Genomic DNA, 24,211 nt, shown 5'->3' with positions numbered 1-24,211 from the left:
GGGAGAGATTATTGGCATGATGTTGATTAGGAATACTTCCGCAACAGTACTGATAAGCTAGTCCAACTCAAATCCACAAGAGTAACAATTCCTTATTTCACTGAACTATCTCGAAATAATGAAGTCTCACAAGGTATGACTTTAACTTGCCTTAGCCGAACTACTTTTATGTTTAAAAATTCTCTCATTTTGCTTTGTAGTGGAAGCCGAAGGAAATATTGTGACGCAAAACCATCACGCTGTAAACCTTTCGAGGGAGAAATGTTTTGCCTTAACAATCCAAATTTTTGTGAAAACGGAAGTTCTGTTTCGGTAAGTTTTATTGATAGTTGTTAAGTAATTATACAAATATTGTTCTAAGTTCTCACTCCTCATTTTTTTCACATAAACATCATCGAAAAAACAATCTTTATAAGCAAACCAGCAAGGATTTTGGATTTTTTTTTTTTAAGTTAGTAAGTTTTGTCTTTTACAATTCATTTTTATTTAGTAATAGATTAGATTTTCAGTTTGACTAAGATAATTGTTCATAGTTATTGTAGGATCATTTTTTTTAAATGCTTAAAGAGTAATTTAGTACACTATTGAGAAATGAATATGGTGGTGTAGGGTTTGTCGGCCTATTTCGCTTGAGTCACGTTGGCCGAGCTTGCCAATATGTTCCGTGAAATCCTCTAAACAGTTTTCATAAAATTAAAAAAAAATTGCTTTGTTGATCCGCAGTAGGTGTTTTTAATATTTAAAACATGTAGAGAAAAGAGTCAAAATTTGGCCCTTCATTTTGTTTTTGATCAAATTAAATAAATAATTAAATACATACATACATAAATACATAAATAAATAGATATATTAATAGATAGATAGATAGATGAATAAATATATCAATAAACAATGAATATACACATACATAGATAAATAAAAATCTATGTTTTGAAAGATGTAACAATTACTTTATGTTTGCTAATATTTCTACTTGACTTTTGGAGAATTTGATTAAAAATGTTGGTAACTCTTATAAAAATAAAATTGACGCAGTAATAAACAAAATTAGAAAAGGTATTAAATCACATTTAGCATATATTTTTAGCCTTTTTTCAATTGATCAAAAATTATTTACCTCCTCATAACCCATCTTCTTTCCCCAAAAAGGACTCCGGTTACAATACTCCCAGGGACTGATTATCACACAGACCAACTTGGCCTGGAACTGGGACAACATTTTCTCAGGGAGCTCCAAAGTACTAATTGTAAAAACATATCATGACAATATCTGAAAAATACATACATTAAAAAAAAAAAAACCTTCCTTAACATATAACTTTTTTTTCATTCTGCCAGTAGCAAATTTACCTTGTCACAACTATGGGGGGCCCAGAAAGGGATTTATAAATGCACTCACATGATAATTGATTATTATAGTAATGTGATAGACAAAGAGGCCCCCAGAAATGCATTCCAACGATCCCCAAACCTCTAAATTCCGCTGTAGAGTCTGTAAGGGGCATCCAAATTATTGTGGGCCTAGGACCTCTCTTCTAGTTAGTCAGGCCCTACATATTCCCCATTATTCTTTTGGGATCTGAAATGGAATTATAAGAATAAAAGTGTCTTAATACAGATACTTTAAACATGAAACACAAAGTTTAGGCAACTGAAGGGGGTTTAGTTTGAGCAAGTGAAGCCAACAGTTTGTTAACTGTTTATGTTTTTCAACGAAGATCCAAATGAAATGGTTTCGTACTTAAGACTTAACCTTTTAACATTTACCCTCAGGTTTCTCATTTCAGAATATGTATTCATTGAAATACTCAACTCTGAGTACCTTGGAAAAGAAATGAAAAATATATCACAGCTTAAAAACTTGACTCCCCAAACACAGAATGGAGTCTTGTAGTAAGTTACAGCCCTAAAGCCAGGGTTAAGGCACCTTAAAGGTTAACTTTAGCTTTGCAATCAATCTTTGAGTTGAACCGCACCATTGCTGCGGACGCTCATCTGGTTTGCTAATTCTGCATTAGCTAGCAGTTTGTTTGGCTCTCTTGACTCCCTTAAAAGATTTTTCGCCTTCAGCTCATGTGATTCCTATTCCGGGCTGATGAGTGCTAAAAAGTACGAAACTGCAGTCCTCGGATGGAATAACTGAGCTGGCGGTGTATTTTAAGCACAGAATAGTGTCTTTTGATCAACTTCTGAATTTTCAGAACCAAGGCTGCAGAGTCAGAGGGAAAATGACCGACTCAGAATCCAGAAATTTTAGAACTTTCGACTCTGACTACTTTGCCCCAAAATCAGTTCGACTCCACAATTACTGGCACAGTTGTGGACTTTGAGGATAAAAGACAGACTCCGACGCTTGGAACTTTAAGCCCTCTACTCCCAATTCCGACTCCTTTACCCCAAAATCAGTCCGACTCCGAATCTTTGACTCCGACTACGCAGCCCTGATCTGAACACTACATAAGTAACGTGGATCAATTTACTCCATAATCCAGGCAGGTTGGCCCAAGTGACTATGAGTCAGCTTTTAAATCAGTGAGATAGTAGTTAACCGAATCAAATTCGGCATCGAAAACTTCTTTCTTGGTCATTGATGAAGTGAGCTTAAATACGGTTTAACTAACTAATCATTTTAAAATATTGAACCTACTGATCCCTGTCTGTTTTAATACACCGAACAAGTTTGATACATTTATTATTACATTTTTCTCTTCAGTTTCCCCAATCGAGAGAAGACTTTGGTGAGAGAGATTTCTTGAACGCTTTCACCCCTCCGGAACTCTTTTTGTAAGTATCCACTTTTACTGTTTATTCGTAAAAATATCTATTTAGATAAAATGTCATGTGATGAAAACATATTGAGAAATGATTTATGCATTCTGAGAATTTTTACGAAGCGGAAAACCAAAATTTGATATTTGTGGCAGGACAAATCAGACATGCGCGCTCTCCTAACTCTATAATCAAAGATATATCTTCATAATAAGCAGTAAGTAACCGCCCTTAAACCAGAGCTAAATCTGAACTGTATGTTACCATTACCATAGCGACAGCCCGGTAATGACATCTATAGAATGCAGCTTTGTTTTTATTATGGACTCATCAGTCTGGATTCTGGAAGAAAAACGGGGGGGGGGGGGAGGGGACAAGTCCGGGTGTTTAACGGTACTGCTTATTACCGAAACTTTGCTTTCAAATCACTAGTAAAAACCGCAACAATGACGCTCGCTAGTGCGCTGAATTCATTTTAGCTACCACTTTGTAGGCTCTCTGAGTTTCAGTGAGATGACATCTGCCTCCAGTTCGATTATTGACTGCTCCGGACTGATGAGTACATAACAAGGACGAATTTGCAGTCTCTGGATGTCATATGCCGGTATATCCCGTACATGTTTCTTTTATCTAAATCAAGTCTGCTGTGGGCACCATATAATTTTATGAGACCGCAATATTCATTACACCTTTTTCTCAACTCGTTCTGAAGTAAAGCAGTTGCACTGGTAGCTAGTGCATTTGTTAGATTACTTATTTATTTCTATTCTGCCTTTCAGCTTTATTATTAGTAAAGATGATTACTAGCTTATTTTGGTTTAATTGCTATTGATTGCTTGTGACCAGTAATCATCTTTTTGAAAAAAATTCTTTCTGTCAAAATTTCACGCGTGCTCCCTCGATGCTTCTGTCGTTTTTGAAAACTTTATTGTCCTATTCATATAAAAAAAGAGAAAGAAAAAAAAGGATTTTATTTGTGTAACCTGTATATTTTGTTGTTTAAGCACTTTTGTTATACTTGACCTGTTTGTCACGGAGTAATCTGAGGCTTGCTTTTGCTTATATTTCAGCAACTAAATCACTTAGAGACTTCTGGACTTCACTAAATGATTTGCTTAATTTTTAGGTACAACTTAACGCTGAAAAATTGAAATTCTGAAATAAAATCATTATTTCGGTTAGGATGGAAAACAGCAAATTTCATGTAATTTCACCATAGACTAATAATAAGAGTAGACCGAGCTTTCCCAGACTTGCTGATGAAAAAATTGGTTCATGGATACATCATGTGACTGGTGGGAGGCTTGGCGAAAGCTTTGGCAGCATGGTTGCTAGATAGCAACATTATCTATAGTTTGGCACTCGACATGTATTTTAAGACGTAATGTGTTTTCATTATAATTTTTTTCCAGGTGCAGAGATTAAACTGTTTTTCTTTTAGTTATGCATTATTTTGACATTAGTAATTAGTTTTTGATCACAGCTTTCAGTAACTTTTATTTCATTCGGAACTGCTACGTTAGCGTTGGCGTAAACGTAATGGCGTAAACGCTTTGCGTTAACGCAAAAATGAACTAATCGGTATCTTAAATTGAAATTGTAGGTAAAAATCTTACCGTTTGCCGATTCGTTTTGGGCGCTTGCATCTTTAATTGCTTAGAGAGGTATTGAAATTGACTAAAGAAAATGCACAAAAATCTAAACGAAAAACTCACTATATTAACAAAATATTTACAACTTAGAATAACAAATTTACAAATCGGACTCCATAAAAGATCATTCTTCCGTGTTCCATCAATTTCAATTTATTTTATTTCTCGCGGGCGTTGATCGTCTGCTGCCTGCTATTCTTAGGATATCCACCAGTCACATGGTTTGGTTTATGAGCAGCAAAAGGGTTGCCATAGCTCGGTCTATTCTTATTATTAATCTATGAATATCCCCATTAAATGTTTAAATATGAAACCCATTGTCACAAATTGTGTTGCCTTGCAACATTAAGGTTAAAATCAATCATAATGAAAATTTTGAATCAAGGTTTCTCTGGAGAAAGCATGAAATTTATTCAATATGATTGCTTTCTTAGGATTTTTATCCTCATCCAAGAGATCCATCCTGTTAAGATGTTTATCAGTAACTTTGCACGTTGTGAAACATAAAATAGTTTGGCGAAATCTTTTAATATTTAAATGGTTCTAATTAATTTAGCACACAAAAAAATCTTAGAGAGGAACAAGGATAAATTTTTAGGGCCAATTGTTTAAAGTTTTAGACACGTATAAAGGATTCGTTTTCTTTCAGTAAGGAGCATTTGTTTGAAAAAAATAAGGTGAAATTTCGTGTTGGTAACATTATTCTATTTCTGAAATACATTTACACTAAAAAGAATAAAATAACAGATTTTTAAAAAAATAATAAGCACTTTTCATAATGCACTCAAAAGGATAAAATAACTTTTCTGGATCAGAAAGGACAGTTTCAGTATTTCTGTAGTTTTCGAAAATTCCAAGAAAATGACACCACAAACGAAGAAAAGTGCAGCTCAAGTCATTTGAAACCAAACTTTCCCGTTAAGAAAAATATGCATAATTCAACACTCAAATTTATAATTGAAAGCTAGATAATGATAAAAAAAATTCTGTACATGACTTGAACCGCACTTTTCTTCGTTTGTGGTATCATTTTCTTGGAATGATTGAAAACTACAGAAATACTGAAACTGTCCTTTCTGACCCAGAAAAGTTATGTTATCCTTTTGAGTGTATTATGAAAAGTGCTTATTATTTTTTAAAAATTCTGTTATTTGAACCTAAGATTGGTCGAACAAAAAACCGGAAAATAATGCAGATTTTAAATCTTCTTTTAAAGTTGTTTTCTTCTTATTTGAAAAAGTAGCGAAAAGTTCATTTTTCAATTTTTTATTGTTAAATTTAAGCATAACAAATTTGTCAATAAAAATTTTACCCTTTTAGCCAAGGAAATGAGACTTCCGTATTTATCCATAGTGTTTATAACAAAGGTCTGGAATACTTGCCCTGTTCTTCTACAAACATGTATGGATACGGTGGTAGAGAAACAGAAAAAATTACAAGTGAGTAGCAAATGTGTTGATGTACAGCAATTTCTAAAATTCCTTTTTCAGTATAATAAAAAAATTATGGTAATAATGATAGTAATAACAGTAATAATAACAGTAATAACAACAATAATAATATTCCCAAAAATAATAATTCTTATAACAATAATGACATTAATAATAATAACAATAATACTAAGAATAGTAAAAACAACAATGATGATAGTAATAATAATAACAATAATATTAATAATAGTAATAACAGCAATAAAAATAATAATTATAATAACAATAATAATAATTATAATAATGAGAATAATAATAATAATAGTAATAATAATGGTGATGATTTTTTTCAATGGCGGGTACAAAAGACAATATTGACATCCAAAACAAACTAACTAATGAACAAAGAAACAACAAGGAATAACAAAAAAATGACAGTAGAAAACGTCTATCGACCCATTCGGTCTCTTGCCTCCCAGTATCGTTCCTACAGACGTAATAATGATTATAATAGCAATAATAATACTAATGATAACAACAATAGTAATAATAATAATAATAAAATGCAATAATAATAAATAACAACAATAATAATAATAATATAATAATAACAATAATAAACAACAACAACAATAATAATAATATATAATAATAATAATAATAATATAATAACAATAATAAACAACAACAACAATAATAATAATAAATAACAATAATAATAATAATAATAATAATATAATAACAATAATAAACAACAACAACAATAATAATAATAAATAACAATAATAATAATTTATAACAATCATAATAGTAATAATTTTCTACAGGAAGTGTAAAACTCAAAAACGTTCTGGGAAATCGTTGCTTTTACCTATCGTATCTTTGAATTTGAACTCGATAAGGACAACTTACAAAATAGCAACGATGTACAAATAGCCACTATGATTTCATACATGTTCAGAGCTACAAGGGTACTCAAGATTTCAGTATCTAAACGCAGAACTATATGATCACATGGCTCATTTTCACGAATGAGCTCTTTGTAACACTGAGACAATGTGAGGTTTATTTTTTTTAAAATCATATTGCTTGGACGTGTTGATTTTAACCAAAACAAAGAGCAAATAGTACAAAATAAATTTAAAATAGTAGGTTATTAAAAACATTTCAAAGTTTTGCTTAATTTCTTTTGGTTTCATTTGACTAACGTTCTCACAATTAAAAAAAAAAAAAAATCCACCTGAATTTGCTATTCAAAACTACCTTCAGGACTAAAGGAGCTTAAAACCCTTTGAATGAAAAAAAAAAAAAAAACGAATAAATAAGCACAAAAGTAATTACAAAAAATTCTAAGCAAAATCTCAAATATTCCTCACGTTTTTAGTTATTTAAAGCTTAGTTTGGATGAGTAATAAAGGAGAAAATACTTTACTTAAATTTCATTTCAGGTGTTTTCATTAGTCCTCATTATGATGTTGGAGCTGAATTTTACATAAGCTATGACTTACAGGATATTTTAAACCCAAATTTTGCTCCAGTAACTATTTTGGGCATTCACTCTCCATTTGACGCACAATTTTCTGAGATTGAATTGGAGTTGGGAAAAAAGTATGAAGTTCAAATTAGAGTGGTGAGTTGTTTGGTATTTATTTAGTATTTTCGCTTGTAAGTTCTTTTAATTAAAGTTAGGTCGAAAATTTGTCTGAGCTAAATTTGCATTATTCTCTCTTTTCTCTTATATGAGGTAGTGAAAAGCAAAGGGATGTAAGTGGGTATTTTCAAGATTTGAGTAAAACTCTTTTAAATATAAGGTCCTAGGTAGGCTTTCATAGAAAAGATTTTCTAAATCTTGCTGTATAACAGCACCAACCAGGGCTACTAGTACTATCTCTCTCTTGCCCCCACAACAGAGGAGAGATTCCCCTACCATTTGTACTGGTTAACTCTAAATTTTTAGCTTTGCCCCTTACATCCCTTTGCTTGCCCCACTGTCTTATGTTTAGTTTTCTGCTTCTTTCACGCAAAACTTTAGATGGAATGGATGATAGATGCAGTAGACATATTGAGAAAATTTAAACAGAAAATTATTAGACAAATAAAAATACGTAACGATAAAATTTACAATAATAAAAACATGAAAAAACACTAAATGTAAAAATAATAATATTTAATTAATCAATAGTATTAACAAGAAGCATTAAAAAAAAAAAAAGTGGGATCGTTAGCAGATATAGGTCTCCGTACAGAATTTTTTTAGAAAAGGTTTTTGGAAAAGGTTACCAGTTGTTAACACAGTGCTAAATTTCGTTTTACCCCCAGTGATTCGTCAACGAGGTTTGTTTGATATACACGAGCATTATTCACTACTAGTGGCACCCGCACGGCTTCGCCCGTAATAGAAAAATTAAAGGTCTTTTGGTTCGCTTGTATATTTACAAATAATGTATGGTGAATTTTCTCGCCAATTGGCTTGTACCGACGTTACAGTTTCACGTTATGATAATTTCGTATCTCGCCAATTGGTTTGTGCCCATGTTACGGTTCCACGTTATGATAATTTCGTAATTTATGATAGTTTTTTTCTAAAATTGGAATAGAAAAAGAACCACATCGAATTTTCGAAAAATCGCTTCGAGGTGCACACCCCCATGCTACATACTAACTTTGTGCCAAATTTCAGGAAAATCGGAGGAACGGTTTAGGCGCTATGCGCGTCACAGACATCCTACAGACATCCTACAGACATCCAGACATCCAGACATCCTCCGGACAGAGAGACTTTCAGCTTTATTATTAGTAAAGAAGATTAATCAAATTGCATACAAATATGCTCTTAAATATGTCATGTCGGAGTCGTTCCATCATCTTTGATAGTTTGAAGTATATGTATACGTACTGTCAGTTTAATTTTAACCACCCTCAATCCACTTGATTTTCTCATGAAAGCTGTATACTGCCGTGATAAGCGCACAAATTGTCGTATCTGCACTTTTTCTCCAAATTGAGTTGCGGGCACCAAGTGATTCTTTGTCTCATGTTTTACTTAAATACAATGTTTTATGGTCACTTGTGAATGAGAAGTATTTTTAAAAAAATTCTGAAAAAGTTGCATCTGAATGAAAATGCATGGAGAAATGAATGTCCGAGTATGCATGTGTGTGGGTATTATCATTGGCATCCCTTTTTCAGGAGCAACATAGATTGCTTTCGAGCCCTTATACAACAGATTGCAGAGATTATCTCCATGAATTCGCATCTAACAACTTCACCGGACCATGGTCAAAACAGGTATTCCTAAGTTTCTAATGAACTTCTCATCCATAAATTATTTTTATGTTTTCAAAGCTACGAAGGGCAGAGATAAAGTAACAAACTTAAAGCTAATGCCCCGCAACCAGACATTATGAAGGATCAACAAACAAATGCTAAACAGCTCATTACGGCATCCAAAGACTGCTGTTTCTCCCTTGTTATGGACGGTCAGTCTGGAATGGCAGTAACATAGTTTGAGGTAAAGCCCTCAAAGGCAGAGTTGAGATGTTTTAAGATGAGAAAAGTTGAAAATGGTGGATACATTTTCAAAGCTCGTAGGCAACGATACAAAGTAACATTTTTGAGCGTAACTCAGATCTGTGACCTGATTTCGTACTGAGAAATTAGCTATAGTTAGGAAACCTATAGTAAGGGCAAACCAAGACTTAATATAAGAGAAAATAGAGATTTTTAGCCATTTTCCCGACGCAAAATTTCATTTCTTCATTTTTTCCTACTTTCCGCACAGTTTCGCCGACATTAAATTCCTAAATATACCGAAAGGCAAAATTGAAAGTTAAGGGGGGAAGGAAATTTCGTTTCTGCCAAACGTAAGGGACAGGATAATGAATAAGTTCTTTCAATCACCAAGTTATTTTCACTAAAGATTAACTAGAACTGCTTCTTCATTTCAGATTTGTCTGCAACTTTGCAACATTCAGCCATATTTCGATGCATGTGGATGCTTTCCTTTGAAGCTGCTTAACAACGGGAAAATGTTGCCTTTTGATTTACTTTGCCAAACTGGTAAATGTAACGTCTTTATTTAACACTAGGAGTACCCGCACGGCTCTGCTCGTGCTATAAAACTAAATTTAAAAAAAATTAGAGCAAGTGTAAATTTCTCTTTCCACTCTGAAATTCCTGTTTCGTTAGTTAAAATGTGCACACATAATTTTGTCTGAGCTCTAAACATAGTCCATAAAGTAATTTTAAGAAAAATCCTGATATAAAGATTACACCTGTCCGTCAAAATTCTCTCGAAAGAATTTTTTTTCATTAATTTATTGGAATGATTTTGTAAACTATATCACTCATTATGCCTCATTCATTATGCGTTGGGGGCCTTCGTGGCTTTGTGGTAGAAACTTTGCTTCCAATGCCGGTAAACGTGGGTCCGATAACCTCGGATGCTCTGAGTGGTGTATTTCCTTTCTTAACGCTGAAAATCTTTCTCATGTTGTCTATGTGTGAATAAATAAAAATGTCAAAAATCTCGAGGGAATAGCCCTCAATCCTTTCATGGTTATTAACCATGGACACGTAAACAACAACAGTAGTGTCATATAAGTTAAAGGCAACAATTTTTAACTTAATTAAGAAAAAAGGTCTTTTTTATAGCAATGAATGGACTTTAAAAGCCACTCCACCACAGTTATTCCGTCAAAACGCATAAATTTGAATTTTATCAACCTAGTGCATGAAAAATTATTTAAATTAACAGTTTCTTATTGTTACTTCTCTATCACGAAAGTATTCGTCAGTTAAAAGATTGAATTAATACACAATGTCACACAAATATCCAAAAAGTCCAAAAACTTGGTTCAGAAAATTGTCATTTCAACACGGAGCAGAAAAGAGCACAAACAGTGAGGAAAAAGGAATAGAATTTCTCTTCTCTGTCTCGTTTTTCATATTTTAACAATGAAGTGCAGAGAAAAAAAGTCAGCTGAAATGAAAATAATTTCACTGTAATCGCTTAAAACTTAAAAAAAAAAAAAAAAAACTGTCTTTCCGTTACACATGAAATTGCTTTGAACTAAAAGGCATTATTTTCTATATCGTAATTAAAATAGCGGGGCTGTGGGCATTACCGTACGCTATGGATCGCTGTAAAATTAATCCGAACAAAACATAAATGTGAAAAAGAGCCAAGTTCGATCAAAATGAGGCCCTGGGTAGACGGCGTCACCGATAAAAAAATTCAGATCTAAACGGGTACCAAGTTCCATAGCTGTTCCTCAGAAGTTGGACTGTCCCATGTTTTCCAAGTCATTCAGAAAACATTTTTTTTATTTTTTGTTTTCTTGGATTCCGGATTTTAAACTTGCGGCAAGTTTTGGTCGTCAAAAAACAATTTCCAAAACATGTGCCCACTCTAATTATACAGTAACTTGCCAAGTTTAAATCCGGGATCAAAGAAAGTAAAAAATTGTTTTCAAAATGAATTGAAGAACACGGGGCAATCCAATTTCCATGAGGAACTGCTATGGAACTTGTTATCCGTTGAGATCTGAATCTTGTCGGTGACACCGTCTATCCAGAACCTCATTTCGATCGAACTTGGCTACTTTTCACATTGATATTTTGTTTGGATATCATTAAGTTTCGAAAGCTAAATCATAGTAAATTCCTTCTTTAGAATTAAAGGTAAAAGCATGCACAAATACAACTTCCATCCTCCCGGCTTTTACGATGCTCTGGTTTCTTTTCATTAGTAATTTCGAAGTTATTTCGATAACTGGGGGTTTGGCGCTATCGTCAATTATGGGATAAAAATATTTGCTTCTGTCACTATCAGCAAGGCCATTGCCGGAGTACATTAGCCCTTGGTCTTTGGCGTCCACAAATTTGGCGACAATTGGGAAAATTGCTAAGACTCCTAGTTTTCAAACTCTTCCCGCAATTTTTACATTGTCTGGGGGAATTATGATAACGTAGATGGTAAAATATGCAGAATTGGCGAAAACATTTCCCCATTGCTTCAGAGCATTTTTTAAGGAATTTTCACTAGGCGACATAAGTTAAAAATAATTAAATGTCTAACTGTTGCTATATATATCTTCTTATATCCGTCGTGAGATCAAAAACATAGGTGACATATGGAACTGGCGGCCCTTTAGTTATTTCAGGCGTATCTTAAATATATACAAAGAGAATAGTTTCAGCTTCTGGTTTATGAGTAAATCTTTAATAGATCTAAATATTGATAAAAAGAATCTGATTGTAAGCAGTCGAGCTCGCTTATTAGATTACCGGGAAAAGAGAATATCTTGGTTTATAATATTAACTCTGAATTAAGGGGGTCCGGGGGTTTCTCCCCCGGAAAATTTTCAAATTTGTAGTCTTAAAAACGCATTTTAGACGATCTTTGGTAATGTTAGGGGAGAAGTGGCTTGGTGGCGCTCCCCTGTCTATGGAGAGATTTCAAGGCCCTTCCCAAGAAATGTTTCTCATTTGTAATCTTAGAAATGCATTCTAACTGTCTTTCGTAATATTAATGGGTCGGAGGACCCACCCCCCATTCCTCTCTCGCTCATTTTTCAAAATTGAAACCTTTTAAAAACGCAAATATTATCTCCAATTATGTAAAGAAGAGGGAGGTTCGGGGGTTTTCCGACGGAATTGTTTTGAAATTGTAGTGCTAAAAACGCAGGTTAATACCATATTTTCATGATATTACGTGAAGGAAAGTCTCGAAGCCCCACAACAGGAAATTTTTCTAACTTGCTCCCTAAAAACGCATTCTATTCATCTTTGGTAATGGTAGAGGAGAAGAGGTTTGGAAGCTCCCTCAGACAGGGCCTGATTACCACACAGGCCGCCTGGGCCTGGGGCCCCCTCTTCCTAAGGTGCCCCGAATTACTAAAAGAATTATGCATAGCATTGCAACTATACAAAAAATACACACATTTTTAAAATAATAGCCTTCAGGGGCCCTCTAAATTATTGTGGGCCTTGGGCCTCACTTTTAGTTAGTCGGTTCCTGCCCTCAAAAATTGTTTGAAATTGTAACTCTGAAAATGCTGTTTTAAACGATTTATGGTGATTTAAGAGGAGGAGAGATTGAAAGGCCTCCCATCCCAGAAGATTTCCCATCTCAGGAAAATTTTCCAATTTGTAAACTTAAAATCGCATTCTAGACTATCTTTGGTAAGATTAGGGATATAGATAATTAAAAAGAACACAAAACACACTGCATATTTTGAACAAAAGCAGTTTTGTTTGCTAAAGAAGCAATGCTGGAGTCAGATGCCCAGAGTGGCAGAATACATTTAAATCACTCACTGGTTTCGAACTCAAAGTAACGTATTATCGCGATTCGTTCACTAATTTTTCCAAGATGGAATTAATATTATTATTATTTTTTTTCTTTAATGTGTAGTTGAAATGAAAGAAATCATATAGCAGTTTCTTGGAAAAACCACGATTATTAACGGAAACGGCACATCTTAACAAAGTTTAACCATATGTGTCGTGAGTGTTACCTAGTAAACAAGTTCTAAAATTCAATTCAAAAAAACAAAAGAAATGCATAATAACTCGATTAAAATTTGTAGCTTACTTAAAAGCAATGTTTTTACCCGTGGTGGTACTGGTAATTTTTTACAATAGGTAGCACGAGGCATATCCATAAAAAAAGAAATGGTAATTAGGTTCCGGTAATAAAGATTAAGATTTTTATGGCCGATATCCACCAGCACATTAAGCATAAAGATTATTTACAGCGTGTAACGTTATGCATTTTAATTTCTTATCAAACTTAAAGATGGGTATTAGTAATCTGTAAATATTAAAGACGATTAGATGACGTTTCGCTGTTTAAGTTAATTTATATAGGCGTTTTTTAATGAAAAAAACATAATTTTACACACAAAAAAAAAAACTTTGTTGTAAATATAAAGTTTGCTTGAGTTAAGGCCTGAAACAAATATGAATGAAATTAAACCACAGAAGATTTGTAACTATGACGAAGAAAATTTCACTCTCTAAATAAATATTAAAAACTATTGTCGTCACAGAAATCTGAAAAACCAGAGCAGCATCAGTTTTGTTGAAATGAGGATAATATGCTATTCGTGATTGCTCAATAACCCTATGACAAACGGCACAAACACAAAGAGTGTGCAGAATGACAATATGTTATTTATTCGATGCTATTTTTGTCTAAACGTTATATTTAGATGGGATACCAAAATAAGATGTAAGGTACAAAATTGCAAAAATAAAACCCATTTCAAAAAAATTCAATACAACCTACCGATCAGTTTTGGAGTGCGTTGAATTTCTTTTTTCTGTATTTCAATTTTTTGAAAAATATTTTCCCTAATTTGAAGAAGAAAATTTTGCTATGGACACCAATAATAGATATGCGTTGTGCAACCTCAGAGACTCACAAGCCTCCTGTAGGAGCCCCTGGCACCATCTAAAAATGTGGTGCTGTCTACAGTGGCTCCGCTGCGGACAGCCCTTTCCCTGATTATCCCAAGGTGTCACCGTGTCACTTTCCTTTCGCTATATGGCCCAGGACCTTGATATGGCCTTCCCTCAAAACCATTCCTACAAATGAGAGTGGGACGATTTCGAGAAAGGTTTATAATGGCTACTCATCATTGTTGACGAATGAAACTTTCGCGCTTCCCTCAGGGGAACAGACTGATCGGAGAAAGCCATGGGTGTTGAGAAAAAGATAAGCAAACCAAACCAGGGTCTGAAACCAAACTACTTATGCTGTCCCAAGTCAGCGTTCCTTACACAAGCGCGAAAAGCTTATCGGCTGAGGTGGGGTGCTAATCGATTGTTTAATCTGTCGCCGAGTACGAGGTGACCCTGGGTGGCCCGTTTACGGGCAAGGCCTTTCCACAAGGAAAAAAAACTTTCTTTCGGCAAGTATGAGTCAGCGGTTTTAAAGAAGACGAGGGGCTTCCTAAGGTTTTACAAAGATTTGAAAACCGTTTACAAAAATGAGTTATGAGTGAACCAATATTGGATTTTCCTATGTCGCCCAGTGGTTTGATTTTGCATCTTCTAGGCGACAGAATTTTTTCACTACGCGACATTGGTGTCGCGTAGTCCCTATGTTAAAAAATGCTCTGCATTGCTTATAATTCCGTGGCACCAAGTTTGTGGACCTTTAAGAAATTAAAATGAAGCGAAGCTAAAAGATGTAACCATGGCAATGCAAAACAAAACAGCAGCAATTTTAATGGAGATTAGATTTATTCGAAGTTTATTTTTAATGGCTTGTAACTTTTTTTCCTTTGGAGATAGAAGATTATTTTTTCGACCAGGTCGAGATATTTCTGGAGTAAAAAATGTCGCATTTTCCAACGGTGTCAAAAAGAAAACTGTGGGACAATTCCTTCACTTTTTATTGATAAATTTAATGAAGAAAGTATTGCCAAAATTTCAGCTAAGCCTAAAAAAGTTCGAGCTAAAAACGCAAATTACTCCCGTCGTAATGAAGTTAGAGCATTGAAACAAATTGCTTGGAACGCAAAAAATTCTACCCTTTTCAACGATATAAAATATTAATATGTGCAAGTAATTTTTCACCCCTTTAATAGCCAATAATAGGCAATTTACGTGAAATTTGGGCCTAAATTGGAATTAAAAAAAAGAACTATTAATCGAATTTTTTCGAACTATAGCCTATGTTGCTCAGTAAGAAAGCACCTTTCATATAGTGAAAGAATTTTTCAAATAAGTGCAGGGGTTCCGGAGATTACCTCGAACATATAAACACACAAAAATCCGCCCTCTCTCTTTATAATATTAGTAAAGATTTTATTACACGTATTTCTTATATTCAAAGTACTAAAAGAGATCAGAGTAAAATCCGCGCTATTGCAGGCCTTTAGCAGGTCGTGGTAAGATCACGCTGTTTAGTTCAGTAAATCATGCAGTAAAAAACCATCCTAAATAATAAATATCGCTAAAACATTATGTTATTTAGTATCAATTTAAATTATTATATATATTAAGAGCTCAAAATGTAGTTCTAGGCTGCTCAAAGTTACTCTCCTTATTAATAAGGGAAGAGGGATCTCCTTATTAATAAAGAAGGCAGAACGGAGTGGAACTACGAGGGCAGAATGAAACTACTCTGTTATTCTCGACGACGATTTAGAGCAGCACTGAATACTTGCAGTCTAACCACAAAGGGCATAGTATTTGGCAAGCTGCTAATTAGGACGATCCCATCTCGATGAATCTAGTAGGGGAGAAGAGAAATAACGATGAGATTTTGATGCACGGTTACTAGGGACTTTTTAATTTATTTATTTCTCTAAGTTGAAAATGAGGGGAAACGAAAAGAGTTTTCATGGAAACAACCAAAATAAAATAAAATATTTTCATTTCGACCGGAAATGTAAAATCAAAATAGTAATCCCAAAATTATGTTGTAAAACTATAAAACATTATTTGTAGGGAGAATATAGATCGAATATAGTTTAGATATGAAAAATATTGCCTTGAACAAATTGTCATTTTTACAAAACTGCGTCTAAATGATTGAGAGGCGGAAGCGCACATCTGCAACGTATTAATACCCCTGTAAACTAATAGACGCGTCCATTTCCGCCTTTGAACCGGATGTTTACTTTTCCAAACCATCGGTGGTAAGACTACCTTACAAAACAAAGAGAGTTTTCACTTGGAGAACAGGAACTTTTTCCTTCTCACGAAAGGAGCATGCACTGTAAACTTAATACCTTTTTAGAATTTTCTCCTAAGCACATTCTACTTTTTTCAACTTTGAAACATTCATGAGAAAACGGAAAAATCAAAGAAATCTTTCAAAGTGTAGAATAGTCCCCATTTTCGGTAATTAAATGAATTTCACCACACAATAATGTATTCAATTTCCGTTAGGGATATTGTTGACAGATATGAGACTACTAGAAAACAACCCGTCATGGTATGACGGGGTAAACTGCCTTTTTATCAGAGAGGCTAACCTTCAAATTTGATGTGTTCCAATAAATGTGTCTGTACCACAAATCCAGACTAACGTAAGTCACATTTTCACTACTTTTTTGGGACAGCGTAAAAACGTTTTTTTTTTTTGAGCAATCACGATTGCCCTTTGTTCTCATTTGACCGTTTTTGGTGTCCGTGCCTTTTTCAACTTGGACCAGAAGCCTTTGCAGCACCACCGCCCACCGTCCTCTGCTGGTGGCGCGGCGCGGCTGCTCCGGTTTTGAGCTATCCGATCTCCTGGTCGGAGGCGTCCATGTCCTACACACACGCACTTTCAAACACATACACGACTTCACACACATACACTCACACACGCCTACGTGCATACACACAGGTCTACGCACACACACAACTATGTACACGTAACCGCCCAGGAGGAGAGGCAGGCTTGGGGGGGACAGGAGCCGTTTCGAGAAACAATAACTCCAATGAGTAGGGTCCTGTCTCAGTTCGTGATTGCGAAAAACATAATTTGGATTCAAAATTTCAGAATTCAAATTAATTTTCTTTTGTCTTCTTTTCTTTATTTTTTTTATTTTACAAAATTACATTGTTATGGTTTAGTGCGGAATAGGAACCTATTCATACATTCTGACTACTGATGAGATGGAAAGGTTAACATCCGGTTTACAGGCGGAAATGGACGCATCGACTAGTTTTCAGGGTACTACTTTTTTATAATTAAATAAACGGATTTTAGGTGCAATAACGATGAAATAATGCCTACACGCCAATCATTTATAACCTATGGTTTCGTACTGAGATAGAAATTGACGGGCATAAGTACATGCATTTTATAGTGAGTTTCACTTTTGGTTATTGTCAGTGTGTTACTCGATCAGTGATTTTGCCTATTATATGTATAAGGATTTAAAGATTACAAAAAGAAGAAACATTAAAACTTTATCGAACAGAAGCTGAGTTACTGAATAGCAAAAAATGCAAGATTCCTTGATTTCTATAATAATTTACTGTTTCAGATGAAGAGTACATATGCTCATCTAATGTTAGTGTGATCACTGAGGAAAGAGACAAATGCTACTTCAGCTGCAAAAACGACTGCGTGTAAGTCACTAATTCTGCAAATAAATAATTGTCTACACTAAACCAAACATTCCTTCTGTATTTTTTACTAGTGGTACTCGCACGGTTTTGCCCGTAGTAGAATATTAAAATGTCAATTGCTACGCCTGTATGTTCACAAATAATGGGTGACTAATTTCTCGTCAATTTGCTACGTTAATTTGCTAGTCCACGTTATCGTAATTTGCTCGTCCATGTTTGGATAATTGGCTCGGTAAAATGTTCTTAAAACTGGAATTTTTTACTTCCCCAAAATCGCCCCTGAATACATTCTCTTAGTATTTTAAAAATATTATCAAAGTGACCATGTTTTAAAATAGATAAGACATGATTTGTCTAATATATTTTTTAAAGTAGTAGTTTAAAAGTTGCAAATATAAAAGTAGTTGCACCTTTTGTTGTTTCTGCACTATAAAAGTAAAATACGAACTCTTTCTATATAACTATGACGGTCTTAAAATATGTTTGAGCACATAACATACGATAGCTAAAGCTTAATACTAAAATTTTGCAGGTAAATTGAAATACATTTCAGACACCACTTCATTCTTTGACATTTACGTCTAACTTCGATTAAATATTTAAAACAAATAATTTTACAGGAAATGGGTTTACTACGCAGATGTCGTAGAAAGAATGCAGGTAAGATACATTTTTTGTTAAGTTACATCTTTGTAATGATTTCTAAATAATTCAGAAGAATAATAAAGAATCAGAACTAAAGAAAGAAAGGAAGAAAAAAAGAAAATTTTCCGGTGAAAATAATTTATTTTCTTGGAAGGTCGGAGCGCCATTCAAAGAAATTAGTGGAACACTGAAAAAACCCGAATGAAAATAAATGCGTTAACAGGAAAAATTGAATTCAAACACAAAACTTTGAAAAAAGAAATAAAAAAATGAATTAAACAATAAATAAATAAATAATAATTATAATAGTAATAATAATGATAGTAGTAGTAGTAATAGTAATACTATTGTTTACTAATAATAATAATAATAATAGTAATGATAATAATAATAATAATAATGATAATAATAGTAATAAAAATAATGATAATAATAATAATAATAATAATAATAATAATAATGCTGATAATAATAATAGTAATAATAAAAATGATTAACGAAATACTCGTTGACCTTGGTGTTAGTATATTTCGATACAATTGCTTGCTACGTTAGACTATTGTTTAACAAAAGTAACACCAAAGAAAAGTTACTTTAGACTAACTAAACATACAATCTTTTAAATAACTTTTAAGAATATTTCAATACTTTTATTGGTGTTTTGGTATGCTTTTACAAGAAATTATATAATTGTATTTCATGATGAGCACCCCACGTCCCCACTGGTATAAGATAGCTAAAATGGTGTCAATAAAGCTCTACAGGGTATCATGGTCCCTCAGAACTTCCATCACTGCACAAATCTTTTTCAGGGACATCTAGAGAGAGGGAAGCCTACCGCACCGGATTTTCTATTTGCTAGCATTTGACATTCATAAAGACATGAATGTATTTGAGGAGGAGGTTTTTTAAATGATCTCGAGAGAAACACACTCACACAAAAAAAAGTATGATTAAAGTAAAACTAATAATAAATATTCTCTGCTTTTCCCCGCTTTCTTCATTTCGTAGTGATATCAATACGAATTACTAATTGTTTTTAAGCAGTTACTTTGAATGAATAATTACTAATCTGTAGAAATTCTTTGATATTCAATAACAACGCATTGTAAATGAATGGGAAAGAAAGCAACAATTTTCGATTTTGAAAATCCCTCCCAGAAAAATTTTCTGGATGCGCCACTGAATGGAAAGTAAATCATAGTTTGTTCAATGCAAAAGATATCTTGTTAATTCACATTTTTGTTAGCAGGACGAAAATATTCTTTTCTGTGACTCGCTTTTAAAATATGAATTCATATTTTCTTTACAGACTTTCATTGAGGATTATTCGTAAGTATTAACTAATTTCATTTATTAGTATAGTATTTTGAACACTTTTAACTACTTAATTACTACTATATTCAAGACAAATATTTTTTTAAAAAAAGGTTGATTTTTCTTAATTTTATCAAAATAAACTTGTATATATATTGTCGCCAAGAAGTTTTAACACCCCGAGGAGAGATCCTTTGGTGCGAATATATTAATTTGGATTTTCTATATATATATATATATATATTTTATATTTATATATATTAATTTGGATTTTCTATATATATATATATATATATATATAATAAAAGTGAAAAATATTGAAAAGACCACACCAAGAGCCCATAGATGCGCAACGCAGCAAAACTAAAAAGCCAAGTAAATATAAAATTAAGCAAACAGAATTACAAATATTAAACAAATTATAAATAACAAATGATGATAAAAAGGAAAAATGCAAACAGCTATTAAGTAGGAATAGATAAAGAGTGAATCCAGAGCTCATCAGCCGTGGAGGATTCATTAATTATGGTCAAAAGACCAAAATTTTAACTATAAACTAGAAGTTTATAGTTAAGTATTTTGTTATAGGCAGGTACTGTCCCGTGGAAGGCTAATTATCGGAACTTGTTTTCCTAATTAGTCGAGGCGAAACCCCCTGCTTTTAGTTTTAGGTTTGAGCTCTAGTTCATTGTTTTTAGCTTAGCAAGTGGTGCGTTTGCCCACTGTTACTCTATATTACATATACTGGAGCTTAAACATTCTCTTCTAGTTCATAGTTAAAATTTTGGCCTTTTGACCATAATTAATGAATCCTCCACGGCTGATGAGCTCTGGATTCACTCTTTATCTATTCCTACTTAATAGCTGTTTGCATTTTTCCTTTTTATCATCATTTATTATTTATAATTTGCTTAATATTTGTAATTCTGTTTGCTTAATTTTATATATATATATATATATATAAGTGACGGTGTTTCTTTGTTTCTTTGTTTGTACCCGATGACTAGAAGACCCCAAACTTAACATAAATAAAGAACAAGTGCATGTACGATGAAGAAAGCTAAAAAGTAAATAAATAAATAAAACAAAAATAATTGAGTTAAAAATTTACAATTTTTCGAAAAAAAGAAGTCATTGGTGTTTGCTTTTTTCCTGCGAAAATACATGTTTCTGACTGTTGATCGACTCGCGGAAAATCCGTTCGCGGATAATCGAGAGTTTACTGTACAATGAAACCCCGTTTTTTGCGTTTCTCAGTTAACTGGGTTAAAAAACGTAAAATGCTGCGAAAGGAAAAAATCAAATAGAAAATACTAAAAGTAGTAAAGATGACTCTTTCTAAAAGTATAATATCTATATTTTACAAAAAGAACATAATTATTCATACCGTTTTAGATCATTTTTACACGTTTTCTTGAGGATCAGGGCGTTTAATGTGCAAATAGTTCGCAATTGTGGAGTCTTAGCTTTGGTGTCGCTGGTCTTCTGCCTTAGCTTTGTTCATGTATTTGTTTTAGGATCTTTTTTGATAAATCTCGATGGTGTCAAGCTATTACTATAATGAACATATCTAAGTGGGAAGGTTCTTGATTTATACCAGAAACATGGCTGGGTTTTATTGGGAAGGTTTCTGAATTCTTGAGAAAGGTTCCAGGTTGGATTCGGAAATACATACTAAAGAAAGTATAGTATTCGCAAAAAAAATGTTCACTGAAAAATTGGCCTTAATTTCCATTTTGCTCAGCCCCCCCCCCCCCCCCGAATGAATATTGAGTTTTTTTTTTCAACCCGATCACACGAGGATATGTGCCTAAGAATGTATAGACACCCGAAATATCCATTTTGGCCATCCTTGAGTTAATTACAACGAGTTTTCTCGTGACATCCATATGTACATGTGTATGTGCGTATGTATCTCGCATAACTCAAAAATGGTATGTCCTAGAAATTTGAAATTTGGCACGTAGACTTCTAGTGGGGTCTAGTTGTGCACCTCCCCTTTTGGTTGCATTCGGATGTTCAAAAAAGGGTCTTTTACACTTTTTTCGGGGGAAATGATTGTTAATTTCAATGAAAACACAAGTCTTGTTATAATTTGGCAAACACTTGGTGATATATCGCTATGCTTATTGGTCGCCTTCGCGTTTTTTTTTTTTTTTTGAAATCTAGTTTCAATCTGGCCACTATTGGCGATATTTAGCGAGTTAACCATTGAATTACATTAAAATTGCCAATATTGGGATCTGTATAAAACATTTTTTTGCTTTTGTTCGCAACAAACTCGGGGGGAAAATATTTAAAGTGTTTCTTTGCTGACTCCAAGGTACTAATATCATTAAATTGGCGGAAAAGGAAGTCATGTATAAATTTGTTTTGTAATATGTACATAGAATTTTCCTTGTATTCTCTATTGACAACGATTTACTTGTTTTGTGGAAAGCAAAAAGAAATCTAGCCTCTTGGGAGACATTTATTCAGACAAAATAGAACCGTTTTGTAAATATGCTGGATTATCTCACACTTCAAAATGAAAATATACTATATTGCTATATAACAGTTTACTACTGCCGTCAACTTCTCCAAAGCATAGGAGCTGAATTGTCTTCAAGTACCGAACAGCGAGTTACAAAATCCAGAGATTGCAGTTTTGACTTTACTTTGGGCCTCTCATCCTTATATATATAGTAGCGAATTGACTGATCGAGTAACGTTGGCGTCACCAACAATGAAACTCACGCCATAGCATGATAATCTGATAATTTCTCTTGGCAATGTTTGACATGCAGGGAAATGCTTTATTTTGACGAGGCTGAACTGGATCCGGTAACTTGATGGTTTTACTGGTAAGACTAATTTTTAGGAGAATTGCATACAAAAAGTACTTCTAGAGAAGCTGATGAGTATTTGACAGATCATTAATTGATTTTTCTCCTGTAGAATCACTGGTGTTGTTTTACGCCTCAAAGAATCGTCACTCACTGTTATGTCTTACAAGCCGAAGTATGAGGTAAGTGTTTATAAACCGGTACACTAAAGAGGGAGTTACTAAAGAGGGGTGAAGATCTTTGTGAAAATGTAAAAAAAAATAGATATCTCACATTTATTTAAAATGCCTACACTGTTATGAAAAATATAAACATAGTAATTCATTTCCTTTCAAATGTATTTAAACTTTAAAACTTCTTTTTAAGCGTGCATATGCTGGTTTATAAAATCAGCCGAATTTTAAAATCAAATCTCTTCAGAACGAATGTGATTTAAATAAGCGGTGGACATTGTCAAACAAAAAATAAATTGTCGAATAAATTTATTTAGTGGTTATAAATAAATGTTTTTACTTTCAGCTGACTGAAATCGTTAGCTGCATTGGTGGATATCTAGCATTTTGGCTGGGATTTTGTACGATCTCTCTGGCTGATTTCCTACTTTCACTGTTTAAAACAAGTTGTAAACAATCTAACAGACCTTAATAAAATTCTTCTTAAATAAAAAATAAAATGGTATTTATTATACTATATTGACTAGTGAGGGCTTTCCACCCAGGCATTATGTTTTTAGTACAATGCGAGAAAGCATCTGATAATCTAAAATCTCACGACGACGACAGTAATATGTTACAATTTAACATCTATTATCGTTTTTCACTGTTTATTGAAGCTTGCTAAAAGATGTTTAACCTGAATAATCTAAGCAGTTTAAAAGTTTCCCAAAAAATGGAGGTTTTGGAGGGATAGGGATTTAAAAAAAAAAAAAAAAGAGGGGGGGGATGGGTTTTTCTTTAAAAATTGGGATTTTGAAAATCTCCATTTCTGTGGAATTTTAAAAAATTTTAGGCTAATACATTTTTTTCTCCTTTTCACTTCCATTTTTGTTTTGAGATACTCCAGTTTAACTGTAAATCAAAAAGAATTTCTTTACGGGTCATGTTTCTCGTGTACTGACATGAAAATTGATTGTTGATGAATAATTTCATGATTTTGAATTTGAATCGAATATTTCAGCAATATGTAATTAATTTTTTTTTAATCTGCCTTCTCTGTGACAGTCAAGGAATCAAATCATGTTTTCCTTTTTTATTGTGTTACATAAAAACACTTGTTATTAAGTGAACTTGTGTGTTTATTTTTCCGGTACAGTATTTACAGTCAGATGATAACCCGCGAATATTTACATTAAGCTCTTGTTTACAGATACCAGTTGGGAATGCAGAAATTTTCCTTGAGTGTTTCTGATGGTGCTGCCATCTCCCGAAGATTTAGGAAGCTTCCTGAAACGAAACAAAACAGTTAAACTCGGCTAAAAATCGTAATTCTAGAA

General features: G+C 33.3%; 1 protein-coding gene across 1 annotated transcript; it reads left to right on the top strand.

The window, feature by feature from the left end:
* The first annotated feature begins 262 nt into the window (after window positions 1–262).
* Window positions 263–23,364, top strand: LOC129224980 (uncharacterized). The gene is made up of 11 exons (XM_054859527.1): window positions 263–312; window positions 2,714–2,784; window positions 5,742–5,860; window positions 7,300–7,481; window positions 9,041–9,139; window positions 9,799–9,910; window positions 17,848–17,932; window positions 18,553–18,592; window positions 19,890–19,909; window positions 22,832–22,901; window positions 23,239–23,364. The coding sequence occupies exons 3-11, from the start codon at window positions 5,821–5,823 to the stop codon at window positions 23,362–23,364; spliced, it is 774 nt and encodes a 257-aa protein (XP_054715502.1). The 5' UTR covers window positions 263–312; window positions 2,714–2,784; window positions 5,742–5,820.
* Window positions 23,365–24,211: the final 847 nt, after the last annotated feature.

Source organism: Uloborus diversus, chromosome 6 (assembly GCF_026930045.1).
Source record: "Uloborus diversus isolate 005 chromosome 6, Udiv.v.3.1, whole genome shotgun sequence".
NCBI lineage: Eukaryota > Metazoa > Arthropoda > Arachnida > Araneae > Uloboridae > Uloborus > Uloborus diversus.
Note: the sequence above shows the minus strand (reverse complement) of the source record. Positions and strands in the feature narration are given on the sequence as shown.